Raw genomic sequence first — 22,726 nt, forward strand, 5'->3', positions numbered from 1 at the left:
GTTTCATTCTTTTTCCTTTTCTTCCATCAGTGCATTATCCGTGGGCTGGTCCAATCCGAGCGATTGCCATTACAGTTCCGTTGGTGATTGTGTCTGCAATCATCACTCTCTTCACAGTAGTCTGCTGTAAGAAACAGCAAAGTAAGAAACATGTTGCAGCTTTGTTCCGTGATGTAATTTCGAACTTTTTTTGTTGGTCATGTTTCGGGATTTTTTAAAAACTATTTGTCCACAGAAAAAGATTTGGGGGTGGGGGGAGCTACTTTTGAAATGTTGGATTTTAAGACTACGTGGATTTGCACTGGTTTATAAAGGAAGGCCACGGGCTTCAGCTTTTAAGAGCACATGGGTCAAACCCAGACATTGATGCCGTCTTTCAGGACAGTCGGGAACAATAGGGGAGTCATTATCCCATCCTGGGGGTGCTCCCAACACATATTCACTCCCTAGGGGTTGGAATATCCCATCCTGTTGCACTTTGTATGAACCTGAGTGAGGGGGCATGAGAGTAGGTTTGAATAGTTGCCCTTCTGGCCAATTCCCAAACGGGGGAAGGGCCAAGTCTGAAACTCCAACTTCCTGTGGGGACAGGAAAGAAGCAAACCTACATGCTGACAGTGAGGTTAGAAAAGGAATAATGTTGGATCATAACTAGAAGACTTTGGGGTAGTTTTCAACGTTGCTGCCTAGGCAGCAGTCTCTTGGAGTGGATTACCTGATTGTTGTTGAATCTGCCCAGTTTTATCCCATTGAAATTAATGAAACAAAATTAGGATGGCTCCTATAAAAGGCATCTGATTGTAGATCACTCTACCAGATAACTGCCCAGGTGGCAAAATTGACAATTAGGGCCCACGCTGCCACCACACCCCATCCCATCCCTTGTTTAGGTCAAGTAAACTTTGTGGGGAAGCATGGGGTGCTCTTTATTTTGTACTGTTTACACAAGATAAGTTGTATTGATTGAACTAAGTGAATCTGATCATAATTGTTACTCTGCATGTTCACTTTGCCATGTGGTGGCAAGAACAGCCATAAAGCAGTTACTGAATCATAACAAACCATACATCACATAATGCTAACTTGGACTGCTTTTGGAGGGATTTGAAGAAATACAGCTGAAAAGACATGAAAAATCTCGTTATGGTCACATGGGACTTTATTGTTGCTCCCCTGGAGTAATGCTCATACACCATGGTGTTAATCAGTTAACTGTATATTAATTGTTTGGTTATATGCAGGTGGAGGGTGTTAATTGTGATCTTACTTGAGCCCTTATTAACAGACACTCACAGAAACTAGTGGAGGGTTTTGAGTGCAGAGCTACATGTTTGTAATCCTTTTACTCTCTACAATAAATGTGAAACTTAGTAAAGATAGGCTCCAGCATTATCCTTCCATAACAAGCTTTCTGGAGTTTAACACACAGTATGAGTTGTCTCCCATTAAAAAAATATAATGATTGATAGCATCACCCTCTAGAAAGTATCTACAGCTGGCAATTAAATCCTTGAATGAACATCAATTCTTATTTTAACAATTTCTCCAATCTTCTGATTTTTTTCTAAATTCTTTTAGATTTATTAGTTACCATCTTGTATTTATGACACCTAGTTTTGTACTTGCCCACAAGTGAAAACATTTTCTCTATGTCTACATTATCAAAACACCTTCATAATTTTAAAAACTTCCATTTGATTGCCCCAAGCCTTCACTTATATAGAGAAAAGAGACTCAGCCTGTTCAGTCTTTCCTAATGGTTATCTCCTCTCAATTCTAATATCATAGGCGGACGTGAAGGCCATTTAGTCACTGAAAACTGTTCCACCATTCAGTGAGATCATGGCTGATCTGTGACTTAACTCCATGTTACCTGCCTTTGCCCCATATCCCTTAGTACCTTTGGATCATCTCACATTTAAAATTAACAATTGATCTAGCATCAATTGCTGTTTGCGGAAGAGAGTTACAAACTTCTACCACTCTGTGTGTAGAAGCGTTTCCTAATTTCACTCCTGAAAGGTCTGGCTCTAATTTTTAGACTATGCCCCTCAATCCTAGACTCCTGTAAATCTTTTTTTGGCACCACTTCCAGTGCCTTAATATTTTTGTAATATGGAGACAAAAACAATGCACAGTGTTCTAGGTATGGTCTTATAACATTGTCTACTTGTACAATTCAATTTTCAGTTGATCCCGTTAGCATAATATTCAGGGCGGCTTAGAAGATGATGCTAACACCTCTGGCAAGAAGCCTGATTTAATTCAGTGCTATCATTTGGTTAGCAAATGCCTCTGTAAAATGGTTTGTTTAGATGGATTAATAAAAAATAACTTCTGAGTTTGAGATTTTAGTAGCTGCATGGTCTAATGGATAAGGTATCTAACTTTGGTGTGAACCCTGATGTTATTGTGGTCCCATTGGCTGAAGGGTCGAGAACCAGAGGACATCAATATATGGTGAATGGCAAAAGAGCCAACGGTGAGATGAGGAAAAGCTTTTTTTAGGCAGCGAGTGGTTAGGATCTGGAATGCACTGCCTGACAGTGTGGTGGAGTTGGATTCAGTCATAGCTTTCAACAGGGAATTAGGTAAGCACCTGCAGAAAAAAAATTGCGGGGCTACAAGAAAAGGGCAGAGGTGTGGGGCTAACTGAGTTGCTGTTGCAGAGGGCCAGCATGGATACGACAGGCTGAGTGGCCTTGTTCTGGCCTGTGGCCATTCTAAGCTTCTATGATTCTATATTGGATGGATTTGACAGGCTATTCAATTATGGAGGGCATGTTCTAATCCAATCCTTACCCAACAACAATTGGGGCAGAAATTATTGGCAAACATAGCAGTCATGTTGCACACAGCAAGATCTTAGCAACAGCAAATGAAATGAATAGCTAATTGATCCATTTTAAATAACGTTGGTGGAGGGATGGATATTGGCTGGTACAGCAGGAGAACTTCCTGCTGTTTGAATAGTGCAATGGGATTTTTGCATCCATATGAACAGGCAGATGTGGGTTTGACTTAATGTCTCTTCTGAATTATGACACCTCCAACAATATGGCACTCCCTTAATGCTGCACTACTAAGTGCCCACATAAATTGTGCTCAAGACCTGGAGTGAAACTTGAGCATGTAGTGGATTATAATCCTAGCTTCTTTTCGGGGCTATCCCATATCCGGCATACTTCTCAGGTGATCACCCTCACTTAAGGTTGAGAAAGACAGATCTTAAAGAGACTTGAATGTGTCTGAAGGACTGATCTAACTCTCCCTAAAGAAAAGGAACCAGCAGAGAATATTGCCATCCTCCAGTTAGCCTTTTTAACAAGTTTCAGCTAGATTATAATAACCTGGGTATTATAAAGATCCAGGAATCTCTCTTCAGTAATGTACATCCTCAGAGACGGGTTCACAAGCTAGCCATGCAGACGACTGTGGAACAGTATAATTTCTAAATTATAAAAAAGTTTATTAAAGAACTGAACATGCAATTCACAGTTGTTGAGACAATCAATCACAATGCTATTGGTTCTAGGAAAAGAAAGAAAGTACAATCCAGCTTCTAGTAAAGAATCCAATTTTTAAATCTAAATATTGTCACAGTAAAATATTTAAGAAGGATATCCATCAATTATTAAAGTAACATTTACCTTAAAATCCCGAGTAGAAGACGAAAGAGTTAGCGAGATACTTCGGTCCCAGGTAAGGGGGGAACTATCATCGCTGCACTCCAATAGTTGTACCTTTACCTTGAGAGACATTGGCGCCTGTCCAACAAATCTATAAAATCCAATGTGTGGTTCCAGTATTTATACTGTTTCCAAATTGCACAACTAATTTCTTACATAAGGGTGTGTTACCTCTTCTGCAAGTAAGTTTGTCCCCTTTATTTCCCAAAAAGGGCTGTATAACTGTTAACTTCTACTTAAGATCCTCTTCGATTTCTAAGAAAGGTAAGCCACGAGCCTCGTGACCATCAGTGTTCTCGTTAGTCATCTGTGTTTCACAAGCACACCACCTTTTGAATAGATGAGATGTTTTTAATGGACATGAGATCACGGGCTTTACAGAATATACTGAACTAACCTCTCTAGGTTTTGTAGTGAGAATCTGCCAAAAGTAAATAAAACCTACTGTCTTCATCTAGTAAAAGTTTGTCAGAAAATAAGATAGGAGCTAGTCCATAAATTTACTCCTTCTGATTAGAGATAACAGTTGTATTCTGCAGACTTTCAATTGGGCTGAAATAAAATACATGGAATTAAGTTTAAAGAATGTTGGCCAATGGAAGGCCAGATACAGCAATCTAATGTGTCATTTAGCTTTGCTATAGTGTCATGCAATTTTATATGTGTTAAGTTCCTGATTTTTGCTCAGCGGGAGAGAAACATTGGCGAGCAAGTGACCCTGGCATTTCTCATGGTTTCCTGGATGTTACAGAGTAACAATGGCAGAGGCCTGGAAATTAAGTGATGAATGATGAGTGTAGGGAATGACCTACAAAAAAAAGATGAAAAATTGAATTTAAAAATCAATTTTCAAAACATGACAAAACCCACAGAAAAATTATTTTATTTACAAATTCCCAATAAAAGCAGTTACGATCAGGTGAGGTGGGGTCTCGAGGCTTCCTTCTTGACTGCAACAGGGTTTATTCTTTTTAACAGTGGATGTGGTAACCACTTTTTTTTTTTTAGAGATACAGCACTGAAACAGGCCCTTCGGCCCACCGAGTCTGTGCCGACCATCAACCACCCATTTATACTAATCCTACACTAATTCCATATTCCTACCACATCCCCACCTGTCCCTATATTTCCCTACCACCTACCTATACTAGGGGCAATTTATAACAGCCAGTTTACCTATCAACCTGCAAGTCTTTGGCATGTGGGAGGAAACCGGAGCACCCGGAGGAAACCCACGCAGACACAGGGAGAACTTGCAAACTCCACACAGGCAGTACCCAGAATTGAACCTGGGTCACTGGAGCTGTGAGGCTGCGGTGCTCGCCACTGTGCCGCACTTCAATGAGTGTTTTACCTTTTATCTTTGTTGTGATCATTAAAGAACCAATCAGACAGGTTTTCTTGAGTTTAAACAAGAAAGAGGTGAGTTTATTATACATAATCAAAACCCCGATCTAAATAAAATAATAAAACTATATTCCGTTGTCTTCTGGCTGAAGTTGTGGTCTTTAAGTCTTTGGCTGGTAGAAGTGCACTTTGTGGCTGTCCCACCTGGTTCAGGGTTTTTCTTGGAGATACAGTTGTAGATGGCTTTCCTCCCCGGAGTCTCTGTCTGTAGCAGTGGTAGAATTGAGTGTTCCACAATTACAGACAGGTTTCAAACTTGCGATATTAACTGGAGAGAGAGACATACACACATACACACACACATCCCCACTGGGGTCTTGTCTGATTAGCACTCAAAGCTTGTCTGCTTCAAAGTCTCAGGAACTTGTCCTTTTGCAAAGAACTGCTAGTTTTCCACAGATAGGGAGGCAGTCACATGATTGTACGGTATCCTCATTTGCTGTTTAATTAGATTTGAGTCTAGGTATTTTTCAATCTCTCTCTCGTCTCATTGTTTCAATGTTTACCCCCTGGAGGTATGACTGCACTGTTAATGTTCCAAGATGGCTTTGAATGTTTTGCAATTAGAAGCGAAGCTGTTGGCTGTTTCCAAATTTATGAGGCATTGTCCTGGATGCAGCCTCATTAGACATGTCTCTCTGGTTTGATGTCCTGGAATGTGAGGTATTTCAATGCAAATTGTGGAGGCAATCTTGGCTGCCAGCTTTTTAAAAGTTAACTGTAGGATCCCAGCTCTTTTTTTAAAAGTTTAATGTAGATTTCCAAACAATGAATTAAAAATCCTCATTTGATATAGCATGTTTTTTTGACAAAGCACATTTTTTATTAAGTCCGCGTTTTGTTGCTGACTGGTTCATTATGGATGTAGTGGATCAACAATTGCAGGTCTGGTTCTCAACAATGCTTTCCTTCATGTGACTGATCACAATTTCTACAGTCTTTGGAGTATATGAGGGTTATGTGACTATATTCAATTTCATTTGCATATAATTTTCTAAAATAAAAAGTGCAATTGATGTGGTATCTTGCCTTTTTTATGAGGGGGAATATGAGAACCAAACCGGCATGAGCAAAGCTTTTAAGTTATTTTAAAAAGGAAATGTAGTCCTTGACGCATCAGTTTATGTGTGAAACACTGATATATTTTGTCTGTGTGCCTTGGTTCTAGGATTCTATACGGCAAAAAAGCTTACCTATTTCTAACTCATCAAACCCCTTATGTTGTGTCATGAATTCAATCTGTTTTCCAATTAATGTAGCCATTTTCCCTGTGCAAAGCTCCTGTTGTAACCTTAGTCTTTGAATTGATTATTTCAAAAACATCTGACAGAATTATTTAGTTCACGTTCTAATAGATTGGAGTATTATTGTGTGTTGACAACCCTAAATCAGCCTGCATATTTGAGTTTCAAATCTTGTATTGGTGTTCAGGACAAGGACACTTTTGTGTGTGTGGTTTAGGAATTGTGTTTGCAATGACCTGCTCACGTAGTAAGATTCCTCTTTTGTTCTTTTCTTCATAGATCCGGTATATTCAGAACTGGATGAGGAGAATTCTGAATCATCTCCATCTCCTCGGTCCAAGCCAAAAGTTTTCATCTGTTATTCCAGTAAAGACTGTCAGAAACACCTCAGTGTCGTTCAGTGCTTTGCATTCTTCCTGCAGGACTTCTGTGGCTGCGAGGTAAATTTGCTTTCTCTGTGCAAATTACTTGAAAAAGCATTGGCAAGATTTCCTGTCAGTGAAAGTGCCAGAATCATTGTAAGTTTATACTGTGAAGAAGTTTTAGCAATTTTAAAGGTGGTGCCTGTTTTATGAAGTTGGCATCTTTGGAAACTGTTGAAAATTTTTTAACATGCTATGGAATTTTGCTTTTATTGAATGATTTGTACCAATTTTCTATACAGGAATTTGTGGTTTGCAAGAGATCTTTGAATGTATTTTTAGATGACTTGTCTGATATCCTCATCCATGCCTTTTGTTACCTCCTATCCTCAACTGGCATCCTATGTAAACTTGAGCTCATCCAAAACTCTGCTGCCTGTATCCTAACCAGCACCAAGACCCATTCATCCATCACTTGTGTGCTCTGTGACCTGCAGTGGCTCTCTGTCTGGCAGTGCCTCGATTTTAAAATTCTCATTGTTTTTAAATCCATCCATGGCCTCACCTCTCACTATCTCTGACTTCCTCCAGCCCTGAAACCCTCTGAGATATCTGCACCCCTTCAATTCTGGCCTCTTGCAACATCTGTTTTCTTTGCTGCACCATTGGTGGCCATGCCTTCAGCTGGAAAAGCTGTAAGCTCTGTAATTTTCTCCTCTCGCTGCCTTGCTACCTCTCTTTCCTCCTTTAAGATGCTCCTTCAAACTTACCTCTTTGATCAAGCTTTTGATCAACTATCCTGATATCTCCTTATGTGGCTCATTGTCCAATTTTGTTTGACAATGCTGCTGTGAAGCACCTTGTTACATTTTACTACAATAAAAGCACTATATAAATGCAAGTTGCTGCTGTTTGACATCTGCATCAACTCCCCCAATACGTGAACCATGGTTTACTGAATAGCAATTAGACTTGTGGCCTTAAAGCAATATGCACACGCACCTTACATGGTATAATGTTCCTGACATCATCTCTAACATAAGCACCACCATTGGAAATTTGTAATAAAATTTTAATGCACTTTAACTTACATAGGCAGGTTAATAATGTTGAAGTGCTTGATGTTCTGGTGATCACTGGCTCAGTTAAAATGTTCCTTTTAAAATGTACTCCTGGTTTACTTCGGGACATAATACATGCATAATAACAGAATTTGAGTTGATGTATACCGCATGAGATTTATTTTCAGTTTTGCCATTATAAGGGGCCTTATGGGGAGCCATCTTAGAGGAGATTATCATGCAGTATTTAATTTTAGTATATTAGCAGTTCAACAACTTTAAATTAACTTTTAAATTTGGAGATTTCTGTCCTTATACCTTGTTTTCACCTGCACAAAACACATTACAATTTCAACAAAACCTGAACAAATCTAACCTTTTGCACAACAAAACCGAAAGCAGCTAACCCTAGACAAACTATTCTTCACAATGTTTTGATTTATATCCAATCTCATGCTCCGTCTCTGTGTCTCCAAGGTTAATAGTATAGATATAATACTGGTTTGTTTGCTGCTACTTGTCAGCCTCACCATATATCTAGCCTTGAGTGGTTATTTTATCACTCAGTTAGGAACTTCTGTCTTTTTGCACATGTATCCCAACAACCAAGGCATAACTGCCTAACTGGGAATCCTATCACATGAATCCATAAAGAAGTGAAATTAACACATTTTCATAAGTGTTGATCTCTCAATACGAAGCCTTTAGTTTGATTTCCAGTTTTCCAAACTCCAGTCTTTCTTGCTATGCATGTATCAGCATTACAAGACAGCACACTTGTGTAGTGTGCCTGTTCACCCACATGGGTATCTTTTATCCTGTGTATGTAAATCAAGCTCACTGCTAGACAAAGTAATTTGCCTTCATTCTGTGTTCTTAAAGCAGCTAGCAATGGCTCCCAGCTCATTGATCCTGGTCTGTAAACCGTAATTAGGAGTAAAGGGAAATTGACTCATTTGGCTTTATTTGGAGAGAATGGAATTGCATTAAACTCATTGTAACATTGTTATTATGCAGGGACAAAGCCAGTATTTTTACATGGTTTTGCTCATGATTGAGAAAACTACTGTTGATGAGAGGGCTGTCCTAGCAGCAATGAATATTGGAGTTTTTTTTGTTTTGTTTTTAAACAGGTTGCTTTGGATTTATGGGAACATTTGGAAATCTGTAAGGAGGGGCAAATGGACTGGCTCAGTCAGCAGATCATGGAGTCCCATTATATCATTGTTATTTGTTCGAAGGGAATGAAGTTCTTTGTAGAAAAGAAGCATCGTAAACATAAAGGTAGCTCTAGAGATGGTGGGCAGAGAGAACTTTTTATTGTTGCTGTTTCTATGATAGCAGAGAAGCTGCGCCAGGCACGACTAAATTCAGGCAACCCCTCCAAGTTCATCGCCGTCTACTTTGACTACTCCTGTGAAGCAGACATTCCTGGTGTCCTAGATTTGGCATGCAAATACAAACTGATGGATCATTTCCCTCAGCTGTATTCTCATTTACATGCTCGAGACCACAGCCACCCAGACCGGGAGCCACGTGAAGTGAATATTCGCAAAAGCAACTACTTCAGAACTAAAGCTGGACGTTCTTTGTACGTAGCCATTTCTAATATGAAGCAACTTATCGAGCAAGAGCCTGACTGGTTTGAGAAGCAGCTGACACCAGGTCTTCCCCTACTCTCACATCAAGGACCAGTTAGAGTTGACTCTGGAACTGTCTTGAATGAGGTGGTTTTTAATCAGCCAATAACTGAGCACGATTTTCACTTGAAAACCATTGCAGACGTCACCCCTCTTAATTCAGTGTCCTATTCCATAATTCAGCACTTGAGCATTATTGGAGATGCAGATGTTTCTGATCATCAAGATGCCAGTTCTTTGCTGAGACCTTTGCCACGAATGGTGGCAGCTGTGAACCTGTCAGAAATGCCCCGTGACTCTGGGATATATGACTCTTCTATTCCTTCATCAGAATTATCACTGCCTTTAATGGATGGCCTATCTTCGGACCAGACAGAAACTGGCTCCATTGCAGACAGTGCATCCTCATCCTCGGGATTAGGTAAGATATCTTGCAGGTACCAAGTGTATCCATGAGTTTGCTGTAGACAACAGTATGTATTATAATGTACACAAATGCACCTCGCTGTTTTGTGTTAGAATACACCTCACATGGATGAAGGTGGTCCTGAGTGAAATTACTTTAGATACCCAGTCCACTTCCTATTGTATTGGAAGTTACAGTAAAAAGCTATCTTCAATTTGGTGCTCATTGTAACTAACTGATATTCTTATTTAGGGACATAATAAAAATAAAGCAGTTAAGAAATAGAAATTTCTTACAAAGGTCTTAGACCGATTTGTGAACTCAATGTAGAGAGCAACCTTTATTCTAATTTGCAGAGTGAACTGTTCCATTTCCCAGGAACTGACTGATATCGGTCATCATGTCCCATACACAATATCAATAAAACAAGAAATAAACCTTCTTGTTGCCGTCATGTAAACCTCACTGAAGACTCTGATGTATCATCAGATAATACCAACAAATTAAAACATTCATAAATACAATAGTTTGCACTTTTAAAAGTGTACAAAAAGTACAATGTGAGAAAATACTATTTAATAAGACTACTTCTGCAAACATCATGCAACTTGATCTATCTTGGACTCTACCCCGTTCTCAGATGAAATGGTGTGTGTATCATTTCTCCTTCAGTACCACAGATAATTTAAGCAAAACTCTGAATACAGCCTCTAGTTTGTGGGGATTCTTAGTCTGATGTAAAGGCCTGCTCAGGTCAGGGGAAAAAAAACCCAACCCGAACCCGACAGAACCACATTGGACCCGAGCCCAACCCGGCCCAAGTCCCTCCATTTTTTCCCACGCCCAACCCGACCCGACCACCGGAATGTTCACATTACCTACCTTCCAACTCCGAATCAGCAGGAAGCTGCAGCATGAACCTGATGATGTCATAGAGACGCTCACTGCACAGACTCAGAGTTTCCCTCCTTCATTTCCTGGACTCCCGGCTCAGGTAAGCTTTTCAACTTTTGACACTTAGCAGCAGAGTAAAATGCAATACTTACTGTGTGTGTCCGGCCCGGCCCGACCCGACCCGACTCAAACCCGGACCTGGAAGAGCAACCGAACCCAACACATGTTGTTGGGTCCCGTCGGGTAGCAGGCCTTTAGTCTGATGCCTGCTGCTAAAAGCACCTCTTCTGTCAGTAAAGCTATTTTGAGTATAATGGTGCAACCACCTCTGAAGCCTCATGAGGGTGCTGTTGTATCAAAACGTTAATGCCAGGTGTATAAAGAATGTGCTTACAATTTTGTCTTTGTGTCCAATAGCAGAAATCTTTACCCCTGGTGTGAATCAAGTAGAAAGAACTTTAATTTTAAAAAGCGTCTGCTTACAAGTATTAGTTATCGTGTCAGTTGGCATTGGGCATTGAAGGCAATCTATTATCTTTCCTGTTGATGCAATATGTAAATAGATGAATAAAAATTAAAAGTAGTAATCACAAAATTTGTCTTTAAAAAGATTCTTGAGGCTAATCAATTTGATATCATGAATTATTAATGCAGCTCTTTTAAATGCAGCTTTTCATTGGATTCAATACAAGAACATAACCTATGAAATAGGAGCAGGAGTAGCCATTTGGCCCCTTGAGCCTGCTCCATCATTCACTAAGATCATGGCTGATCTGATTATGGCCTTAACTGTACTTTCCTGCCTGTCCCCCATAACCTTTGATACCGTTCTAGATGAAAAATCTGTGCAGCTCAGCCTTGAATATATTCTATGACCCAGCCTCCACTGCTCCATGGGGTAGAGAATTCTAACGATTAGCTCAACCTTTCCTCATAAGACAACCCCTTCATTCCAGGAAATCATCTTACCTGTACCATCTTTGAACTGCCTCCAATACAACTCAGTGAAGAAATTCCTCATCTCATTCTTAAACAGGAGACCCCTTGGGCCCTCTGTCATGCCCCTGTTGCTATCTCCTGGCGGACAGCCAATTAACTGCCTGCTGTTGGGGATGCCTTTCCTTTAAGGGACGAGCCACTGCCTCCAGAACTGCTGGCCAATTGGTAGGCTGGCAGCTCTGTAGTTCCGCCAGTGCCACTGGGAGTGGTGGCCACTGCTGGTACTGCAGATAGCTCTGCAAAGCCCCGCAAATGGCAGGACCCCACCCCTGACCCCGTTAGAAAGCCACCAGACTTTACCTGGCGGCATCTCCATGCAGCGACAGGCCCCTCAGTCCTCCGTAAAATTGGAGTGGAGGTGGGAAGCGGCCCAGTGGCCATTAATTGGCCACTTCAGGGCCTCAATTGGGCTGGAGCTTCCCCATCCCGGACAAAATGGCAGGGGTCCAGGTAATGTTGGGAATGGCACCCCTTGCCATTTTGTTGTGCCACTACCTCTGTTCCTGTCTCTTAAGGGCAGGATAAATCTTGCCCCTTATTTTGAACCTGTGTGCCCTAGTTCTGGATTCCCCCTATGAGGGGTAACATCCTCTCAGCGTCTACCCTGTCAAGCCCTCTCAGAATCTTATGTGCTTCAATAATCTCTCATTCTTCTAAATTCCAAGGGGTATAGGCCCAATCTGCTCAACCTTTCCTCATAAGACAACCCCTTCATTCCAGGCAATCACCTTAGTTACTGTCTTTGAACTGCCTCTAATACAAGTATATCCCTCCTTAAATAAGACGACCAAAGCTGTATGCAGTTCTCTAGATGTGGTCTCACCAATGCCCTGTACAGTTGTAGCAAGCTTTAAATAGCTTTAATTACAAATTGTTTTAAAAATCCCTAAGTCCTCGATTCATCATTTTAATGTCCCTGTATGGTTTGCGCTCTCATTTTCATCTGGTCCTGTGGGGAAAGTCCCTAACATCCATTTGGTGCCTCCCCCCTTAAGCACTGCTATACTTATCATTTTAAGTAAAGCCAGTGTTTAATATGGTTGGTGCAAAGAGAAACAGAGCTGATTGTTTATCTCTTTGGCCTTCCACCAACATTTTTACATGACTATTAGAGGAGGCATTTTTTTTAATGATTTATGTGTTCTATCCATCCCTCATAATCAGTAAGATTGTTGAAACGTTAAGTTCAGATCCTCATAGATTTATTATGTATATAGTACTTGCAATAGAAGTTAAGCAAACAATTAAATTGTACTTACCAACCATTCCGAGCAATGACGATTGACATTATAATTTTGAACTCCGTAATCAAGTTGATCAAATCTTCAAATCCAAATTAATGTTATTTGATTTTATACCTTTTCTGACTCTGTAACATCACCCGATTCAGTCCCTGCCTCAGCTCATCTGCTTAAACACTTATCCATGCCTTTTGTTACCTCTAGACTTGACTATTCCAATGCTATCTTGGCTGGTCTCCCATCTTTCACCTTCCGTAAACTTGTGCAAAACTGCTGCCTGTATTTTAACTGGCACCAATTCCTGTCCCGTTCACCCATTGCCCGTGCTCGCTGACTTACATTGTCGCGTGGTGCGACAATTTTAAAATCCTCATCCTTGTTTTCAAATCCCTCCATAGCCTTGTCCCTCCCTATTTCTGTAACCTCCATTATCCGTACAAGCTTTAGAGATATCTGTGCTGTTCCAATTCTGGCCTCTTCCAGATCCCCGCTTTTAACCGCTCCACTATTGGTGACCGCACCTTCAGCTGCCGAGTTCCTAAGCTCTGGAATTCCCTCCCTAAACCTCTCTGCCTCACTACCTTTCCTTTTAAGGTGCTCCCTAAAACCTCCTTGTTGTCCAATCTTTTGGTCATCTGCCGTGATATCTCCTGTGGCTTGGTGTCACGTATGTTTTTATTGAGAACACTCTTGTTGAGCACCTTGGGACATGCTGTATGTATGCAAGTTGGTGCTGTTACTATGTGACAATCCATGTCTCTCCGTTTACATGGTTGTGCCAAATGTTTTTTTTTTAAAGTCTATATGAGAAGATATGTAAGGAGAAACTAATAAGGAACCTATACCTTATCAATAGTTAATAAGCTGAGTTGCTCAGTAATAAACTCCTTTCCATTGAGCTAACACGATGCTTACTTTTGTTATTTTATCGCACAAATAAACTTTAATTAAGAAGATCATGTTTAACAAAGATCATCTTCTGCAGGACTAACTAGCCTCCTTGCAATACTTATCAGTAGTTATATTTCTTCAGGCTTGGGATTAATATACACTGGCATGTCTTCAATTAGCAAAGTTCACTAAGACACATCTCTCTATCAGGTGATTACTTTATACAAGCATATTAAGCAGCTGGTGCTGCAAGGGTCAGGTTCAGCTTAAAAGTTCCGTGATCACCATTTTCGAATTGCTGTGTAGCTATACAATTGTAGCATCAATTGTTATTTTAAGACATTACAATTTAAGGATCTTTCTTCCCTCTTTATAAAACAAAAGGATAAAATATAATATCTACAATATAGTTTATGCAGCTACTGCTTTGGTCAACTGGACCCTCACCTCCACGTTTGATGCCCATGTCCCCAGTGAAACCATTACTCCCTCTCACCCTGCCGATTCCCCTGGTATGACCCTCATCTGTGCACCCTTAAGTCCATGGGATGCAGACTTGAAAGGATATGGTGGACAATTGGTTTAGCCGACCACTGCAGGTCTGGCTGGACCACTTAAAACACTATCGGGTCCTGCTCTCGTCTGCTAAAACTGCTCACTGTTCCAGAGTCATTCTGAAATACAAAGATAACCCCTGGATTCTTTTCTCTACTGCAGACTGTTGTCCTAAACTCCTTTCCCCTGTCCCCTTCACCCTCACCTCCAACGATAAGCGTGAGGAGCTCATGGACTTTTTTGTCACAAAGATTGAAACCATCCAATCAGCTGCCTCTGCCACTTCCCTCCCATCCGCTAGTTCACCAAGTCAAACTTCTGCTAATGTTCCCCCTGCCCTAGCCCCGAACTCGCATCTTTCTCTAGTTTCTCTCCTATCTTCCCTCATGCCCTCCCTGAGCTCATCTTGTCCATGAGACCCACCTCCTGTTCCCTTGATCCGATTCCCACTAAACTGCTGATCACCCAACTTCCCCTCCTGGTCCCCATGTTAACTGATATTAACAGTTCTCTCAGTTCAGGTGTTGTCCCTCCTTTAAATCTGCAGTCATCACCCCACTCAAAAATCAACCCTTGACTCCACCCTCCTTGCAAACTACCATCATATCTCAAACCTTCTTTTCCCTCAAGTCCTTAACGTGTTGCCGCTTCCCAAATCCTGTTCCCATCGTTCCCAGAACTCCATGTTTGAATCACTCCAATCAGGTTTCTGCCCCTGCCACAGTACCAAAACAGCTGTCATCAATGTCACAAATGAAATCCTATGCAGCGGTGACAAAGGCAAACGTTCCCTCCTCGTCCTTCTCAATCTGTCTGCAGCCTTTGATACCGTTGATCTTACCATCCTCTTCCAACACCTCTCCACTGTTGTCCAACTGAGTGGTACTGCTATCACCTGCTTCCATTCTTATCTAATTGTAGCTCCCGCACCGTTACCTCTAAAGTCCCCCAAGGCTTTGTCCTTGGTCCCCTCCTATTTCCCGTCTACGTGCTGCCCCTTGGCAACATCATTCAAAAGCACGGCGTTAGTTTTCACATGTATGCTGACAAAACTCAGCTCTACCTCATCACCACTTCTCACAACTCCTCCACAGTTGCTAAATTATCGGATTGCTTATCTTACATCTAGTACTGGATGAGCAGACATTTCTTACAATTAAATATTGGGAAGACCAAAGCCATCATTTTTGCTTCCCACTCCAAATTCTGGTCCCCAGCTACTGACTCCATCTCTCTCCCTGGCAACAGTCTGAGATGAAGCCATCCTGTTTTCAATCTTGGTGTCACATTTGACCCTGAGATGAGCTTCCGACTTCATATTCGTGGCATCACTAAGACTGCAAATTTCCACCTCCTTATCACGTCACTCGACTTAGTCCCTGTCTTAGCTCATCTGCTGTGAAAACCCTTTGTTACCTCTGGACTTGACTATTCCAGTACACTCCTGGCTGGTCTCCCACACTATACTGTCCGTATCCTTGAAGTCATCCAAAACTCTGCTGCCATGTCTTAACTCGCACCAAGTCCCATTCATTTATTACCCTTGTGTTTACTGACCTGCATTGGCTCCCAGTCTAGCAACACTTTGATTTTAAAACTCACACCATTGTTTTCAAATCCGTCCATGGCCTCAGTCCTCCCTTTCTCTGTGATCTTCTTCTGAACCACAACCCTCAAATATCTGTGCTCCTCTTATTCTGGCCTCTTTTGCATCCCCTAATTTAATTGCTCCACCATTGGTGACTGCAGCTTCAGTTGCCTAGCTCTGCAATACCCTACCTACGCCTCTCCATCTCGCTTTCCTCCTTTCAAGACGTTCCTTAAAACCTACCTCTTTGACAAAGATTTTGGTTATCTGACCCAATATCTCCTTTTGTGGCTTGATGTTATATTTTGTTTTATTCTCCTGTGAAGCACCTAGGGGCATTTTATTATGTGAAAGGTGTTCTAGAAATATAAGTTGTTAAAAAGTCAAATCATTAGCGGGATCGCATTAGCAAATCTCCTGCTGCTCTTTCCTCACAACTACCAATTTCAATATGTTGCACAGTTATAAAATGAGGTAATGTCTTCTCAATGGTAGCGTTACATAATTGTGTATTGTTGCTAGGCAACTGACATGGGGTAATCCACTAGTGAATTATTAATCAGCTGAAACTTGGCAGTGAGAGAGAAAACATGAAGATTGTTCTCTATTTCATAGGACTTTACAACATTGAATAAAGCCTTCACAACTGTCTCTGCCCTCTGAAAGAGTTATCCACTTAATCCCATTCCCCTGCTCTTTCTCCATATGATACTGGTTCATGTACTTCCACATTGTCTTATTTCATTTGATACATGCTGAATCAAAGAATGCTAGCGACTAATATTTTTAACAATGCAAAAACTTAATATTATGGTATGCTTTTTTAGGGAGGGGTGAGGAAGGTACGTTATTGCATTCTACAACAAGCTAATTGAATGGTGGGATATTTAGACAAAATTGTAGAATATGAGTCTGCAGAAATCAAATTAAGGTTTACAATATGAACACAGAGGTTAGAGTTGCACTTCAGCGATCTCTTTGCTGATCAGCGGAGATATTGGGTTGTCTTGCTGAACAATTTCAGACTTGCACAAGTTTCTTGAATGCAAAACTACTCCTCCTCATCTCCACTCACCATTCCTAGAAAAAGTACCACCAAAGGGTGGGGTGGGGTGGGGAGGGGGGTGGCTGACGTTCTACTCACTTGTACTGGTTTCTTTTAAATAAGGCAATGTGAAAATATTTGAACAAGTGACAGTACTGAGCCCTCACTTTGCTAAACCACCCCACCACACCACATGTCCTCAACGGTATGTATATTACTTGCCAAATAATTCATCAGAATGGTCTACTATCTGCTGGGCCCCAGACCGAAATGTGGCAAATGCTTGATTTGTGTTCAATTTTGATAATTTAACTTTCTCAGTTCATCATTTAATTGTTTTTTTTACATGTTTTTTTCTCTACAGGGGAGGACGAACCGCCAGTTCTTACAACAAAATCATCAGTTTCTGGACGGTGTAAGGTGGAAGTAGACAGACACATACACGCTGCAGTAACCCTATAATATTCTATATCGTAGGGTATGCATTGCCACTTTACCTTATCAGCTTTATTCTTTTGGGCCTCCTTATCTCGAGAGACAATGGATACGCGCCTGGAGGTGGTCAGTGGTTTGTGAAGCAGCGCCTGGAGTGGCTATAAAGGCTTTATACTCACTAACAACCCCTACAATAGTGACTGTTTTAACTACACTCAATACATGAAGAAAGTTGAGTCCTCTGTGTATTTAATCCACTATTGTGGTTGAAAGGCCATGTTGGCAGGCATTGAGAAAGTGGCATTGTTTTAATACAGGGACCAGTCAATCTGAATGAGATCAGCGTTTAATTATAACAGTTATATCATTGTATTGATGACACTAATTTGATGCTTTTAACTGTTTAATGTGTGATATTTAATTTTATATATTGATTTGGACCATTTGTGCATCTTACTGATTAGAAATTAATATCTTGATCTTTGCGATCACTGGAAAACCTGATGTGTTTAATAGATTTCATTTACCAATACTTACACCTGTTTCTCAAGATAAAATAAATGACAACTTGGGAAATAACATTATAGGTGAAGTTATTTGTAAGAATTTTTATCATTTATCTGACCATTTCCATGTGGTAGAGGCCAGAGTTAACTATTGGATTTAGATTAACATTGGACCTGTACATATTTACTGATGCATATTGCAGGTAATTGCACTACTGTGCCCACTGGGGAGGGGGTAATTGTATACTAATTCAAGAAAAGAACGCAACTAACATTCATTGATCTTGTATTGCACTCAAATCTGAATTCTGATTTGAAGCATTTAAACTTAATACCTTTCGGCCTAGAAAACAATTCTACTTTTTCAAAATGTCGGATACAGCTAAAAGAATGAAGTTTAGTTTTTAGTGAGTGTTTATTGTATAATTTAAAGTCAAATAGGTGTGAATAGTTTTCAAAATGTGTAATGTATTAACTCCCAAAATGCAGTTAAATGGGTAGACTGCAGCTCTCATCCACTCAAACAGTTGTATTGATTTAGAATCCAATCTCCATTATAATTCAGCCACATCACTATCACTGTGGCTGCTGCAAAAATAAACTCAGCTCCCCCAACTTGAGACATAACTCCATCCTTCTGAGCACCTGTGGGTGGCAATGGCAGCTTGTGTGACATTATCAGGTGCAGTATATTGAGTTATGTATGCCAGGGGCTGGGAAGTGCACATTTTCATTTTAGGGCTGTTCCTGAGACTCCAAAAGGTTGGTAATTTTGTACCAGATTTATTCTGTTTCTGTAACATAACATAGCCTGTTGGTGTGCTGCTTTACAGTTCCTTTTCTCAGTAAGGATAGATTTTGTAATTGCCATGCTATTACATGCAAACATAAGAATTAGGAGCAGGAGTAGGCCACTCAGCCCCTCGAGCCTGCTCCGCCATTCAATAAGATCATGACTGATCAGATTGTAACCTCGATTCCACATTCCTGTCTACTCCTGTTAACCTTTCACCCCCTTACTTATCAAGAATTTATCTACCTCTGCCTTAAAAATATTTAAAGACTCTGCTTCCACTGCCTTTTGAGGAAGAGAGTTCCAAAGACTCACGACCTCAGAGAAAATATTTCACTTCATCCCTGTCTTAAAAAAACAGGCAACCCCTTATTTTTAAATAGAGACCCCTAGTTCTGGTTTCTCCCACAAAGGGAAACATCCATTCCACAGTCCACCCTGTCAAAACCCCTCAGGATCTTATATATTTCAATCAAGTCACCTCTTACTCTCCCAAACTCCAGTGGATACAAGCCTAACCTGTCCAACCTTTCCTCATACGACAACCCCACCCATTCCAGTTATTAGTCTAGTAAATCTTCTCTGAACTGGTTCCAAAGCATTTTCATCTTTCCTTAAATAAGGAGACCAGTACTGCACACAGTACTCCAGATGTGGTCTCACCAGTTCCTTGTATAACTGAAGCATAACCTCCCTACTTTTGTATTCAATTCCTCTCGCAATAAACGATAACATTCTATTAGCTTTCCGAATTACTTGCTGAACCTGCATATTAACCTTTTGCGATTCATGCACTTGGACACCCAGATCCCTCTGCATCTCAGAGCTCTGCAATCTCTCGCCATTTAGATAATATGCTTTTTTATTCTTCCTGTCAAAATGGACAGTTGCACATTTTCCCACATTGTACTCCATTTACCAGATCTTTGCCCACTCACTTAACCTATCTATATCCCCACAAAGGGATGTCCTCTTCAGAACTTACTTTCCTACCTATCTTTGTGAAATTAGCAAATTTAGCATCCATGCCTTCAGTCCCTTCATCCAAGACATTTATATAAATTGTAAAAAGTTGAGGCCCCAGCACTGATTCCTGCAGCACACCACTCATCACATCTTGCCAGCTAGAAAACGACCCATTAATGCTTACTCTCTGTTTCTGTAAGCTAGCCAATCTTCTATCCATGCCAATATGTTACCCCCTACACCATGAGCTTTTATTTTCCTTAATAACCTTTGATGTGGCAACTTATCAAATGCCTTCCAGAAATCTAAGTACAGTACATCCACTGGTTCCCCTTTATCCACAGCGCGTTACTTCAGTTGACAAATGAATTTCACACAATAATGATTTATTCTACATTACTCATCACAGTTGTGGTATTATAAATTATTGATGTGGAGGCAATTTTGTTGTGATGTTATCTGTTTAAAGTAATTTATAGTCTTTAAAAATAACAATTTGGTTTGAGACCCATATTATTTTACATAAAAGAATTTTGTGTCTCTTTTAACAGTTATTGGTGTCAATTTTGTGCAGTGCAAACCTGTGGTCCTGTTTCTATTCCTGTACTGATAGTATGAAACTGTGGGGCTATTCCACTATAGGGACATCCTACCTGCCCCTGACCTTGCCCACATTTGCTGATCCAACAGTGATCACTAGATTGAGATCAGGAGTGGGAGCAGCAGCTGGTTATTTTCTTTCTCCTTACCCCATCACCCCCCAGTCCTGGTTATTAGCAACTTAGTACAAACTGGAGATCAAACCTGGTACTTTGCTGGCCAGATAAACTTGAGATATTGTAGTGCCACGTTTACTAAGGAAATTATATGAATTTTTCAGATGTGATTTCAGATAATGGAATTTTAAAGACCAAAGCCTTGTAGTAAATGGTTTCATGTAAATCTAGTAGAATTGATAGAAATTGAATTTTTTTTATCACCTTCATTAATTTGACATTCTGAGGGTTGGGTTCGCTACTGTACTTGTGTTCAGGTGACTTCTGTAGTGTCAAAATAATCATCTTGAATATTGTATGGATTATGAACATTGTGTCTATCATTATTTCCATAAATTAATAAGCAGCTGGTATCTTTCATTAGTTTCCTACAGTCCTCTCAGCATTATTTAATATCTGTGTTCACATTTAGTTTTTGCAAATAATTATTGTATTTGTAATGCCAGTTTGGTTATTGTGAGATTTTGTAGAGTGCTTTTATAAATTTTTACAAAATACCTGATACTTTTTTTTAAAGTTTTATATAAGCTGTAAATTAAGCTGACTGAGAACATTTTCTGCTGTTTTGTCTTTTTGTACCAGTGTTTTAAAAATTAAATAAAAACAAAAACAACAAAACTATTAAATGCTTCCTGATATTCTTGCATTGTTGCATACTTGTGATCTGGGAGATTCCAAATACTGAACAACAAGGCAAACTGATATTCTATTGCAGGGAGTTCAACTCAGTTTTATATTGTGATCAGATTCACAAAATTTCAATATTCAATTATGAAGCTTAAGTTTTAATTTTTCAAGATTTCTGCACCTCATGTTGTCATAACTAACCTGAATTTAACATAAAAATGTCTGAATGGTTTAGACTGTAGCCATGTTGGCCTATAATTAGCCCAATGATATTACCAGCGTATAACCAATGCTGCTCCTAGAATTGTCCCTCTTGTACACATAATGTGCCTACAGTTTTATTTTGCTTTATCATCCTTGCACTCACCTGTCCCTCTGTTCTCTTGTGGGGGGAAAACTCACTGATGAATTTATCAACTTTCTTTCCCCTCTTGGGTGGGCGCCTAGTAACCTAGTCATGGTGGCTCTGGTTTTACAATTGCTTCTCCTGGAGATGTATTCTAGTGCCATGCTTTCTACAAATCAAATTTACTGACCAGGCTGGGTGAGGCCAGTTGCATTGCATCCATGCCACTAGTCAAGTGAGATGGACATGCAACAAAACCCAGCATTTCTGCCTGATTCTGAGTAGCTGCTGTCGCCAATTGTGAAATGATCTTGGCAGCAGTTGTAGAAAATGACTCTGCAGGTTGGATAGTTCTACGTTTAAGGCTGATGGAGGTGAATAGTTGACAATTGGAGGAAGGGGATAAGGGAGGGCAAATCTGCTACAAATATGATCTGCATTTGGTATGAAAGGATCTCTCCGCTTTATAGGGAACAGTGTGGCAGCTCAAGCAGCTGATAATCTGACCACTGTTCAGAAGAGCATCAGTTTTGCATGAAACCTCCTGTAACTTGGGCTTGGAATAAGAGCTACGTCTTGGGCCATGTGGGTAAGTTGCACACCCTGTAGAATGGAGACACTCCATCTCTGGTCAAGGAAGGAGGAGGATTGATGCTAAAAGGAATAATGGTAACTCTTAAAGCCTGTGTTTGCAACCTTTCCACTTTTCATGCTGGAAACAGTGGTGTGTGTACCATTGAGTGGCCACCAAAACAAGTCTTAAATATTAAGTCTATGTCACTAATATATTCACTGTATTTATGCAAAATTCAAATTATAGAAAAAATCTTGCTGAACATCTCATATTTGATCTGAGTTATTTGATTTTAATTAAACATCAATTTATGGTGGGTGGTTGGGGGATCTGTCAATTAGCAATTGATTTTATAAGTAGAAAGAGTGAAGCATAAACCAGGAAATAACCACCAAAAAAACAGTTTTAAACATTTTTGCATACACTGGATTTTCATACAAATAATTTTTGAATATCATACTGAGATTTATGGTAAAGATTTGTAAAATAGAATCAAGGTTAATATTGCTTCTATCTGAGTTTTACGTAAGTAGATTCTCTGTACCTACCAGTATAGCAACTGTTAGTATATGTGGTCTCCTCTACATTGGGGAGACCAAGCGCAGACTGGGTGACCGCTTTGCGGAACATCTCCGCTCAGTCCGCAAGCAGGACCCTGAGCTTCTGGTTGCTTGCCATTTC

General features: G+C 40.2%; 1 protein-coding gene across 1 annotated transcript in view; it reads left to right on the forward strand.

Moving 5' to 3' along the window:
• Positions 1-20,950, forward strand: part of il17rd (interleukin 17 receptor D) — a 101,200-nt gene extending 80,250 nt beyond the window's left edge. The window contains exons 9-12 of the mRNA XM_068052319.1: positions 31-141; positions 6,620-6,780; positions 8,897-9,824; positions 17,387-20,950. Coding sequence (XP_067908420.1) covers positions 31-141; positions 6,620-6,780; positions 8,897-9,824; positions 17,387-17,484 — 1,298 coding nt within the window. The 3' untranslated portion in view covers positions 17,485-20,950. The remainder of the gene's footprint in view (positions 1-30; positions 142-6,619; positions 6,781-8,896; positions 9,825-17,386) is intronic.
• Positions 20,951-22,726: the final 1,776 nt, after the last annotated feature.

This window comes from Heterodontus francisci, chromosome 19, assembly GCF_036365525.1.
Source record: "Heterodontus francisci isolate sHetFra1 chromosome 19, sHetFra1.hap1, whole genome shotgun sequence".
Classification (NCBI taxonomy): Eukaryota; Metazoa; Chordata; class Chondrichthyes; order Heterodontiformes; family Heterodontidae; genus Heterodontus; species Heterodontus francisci.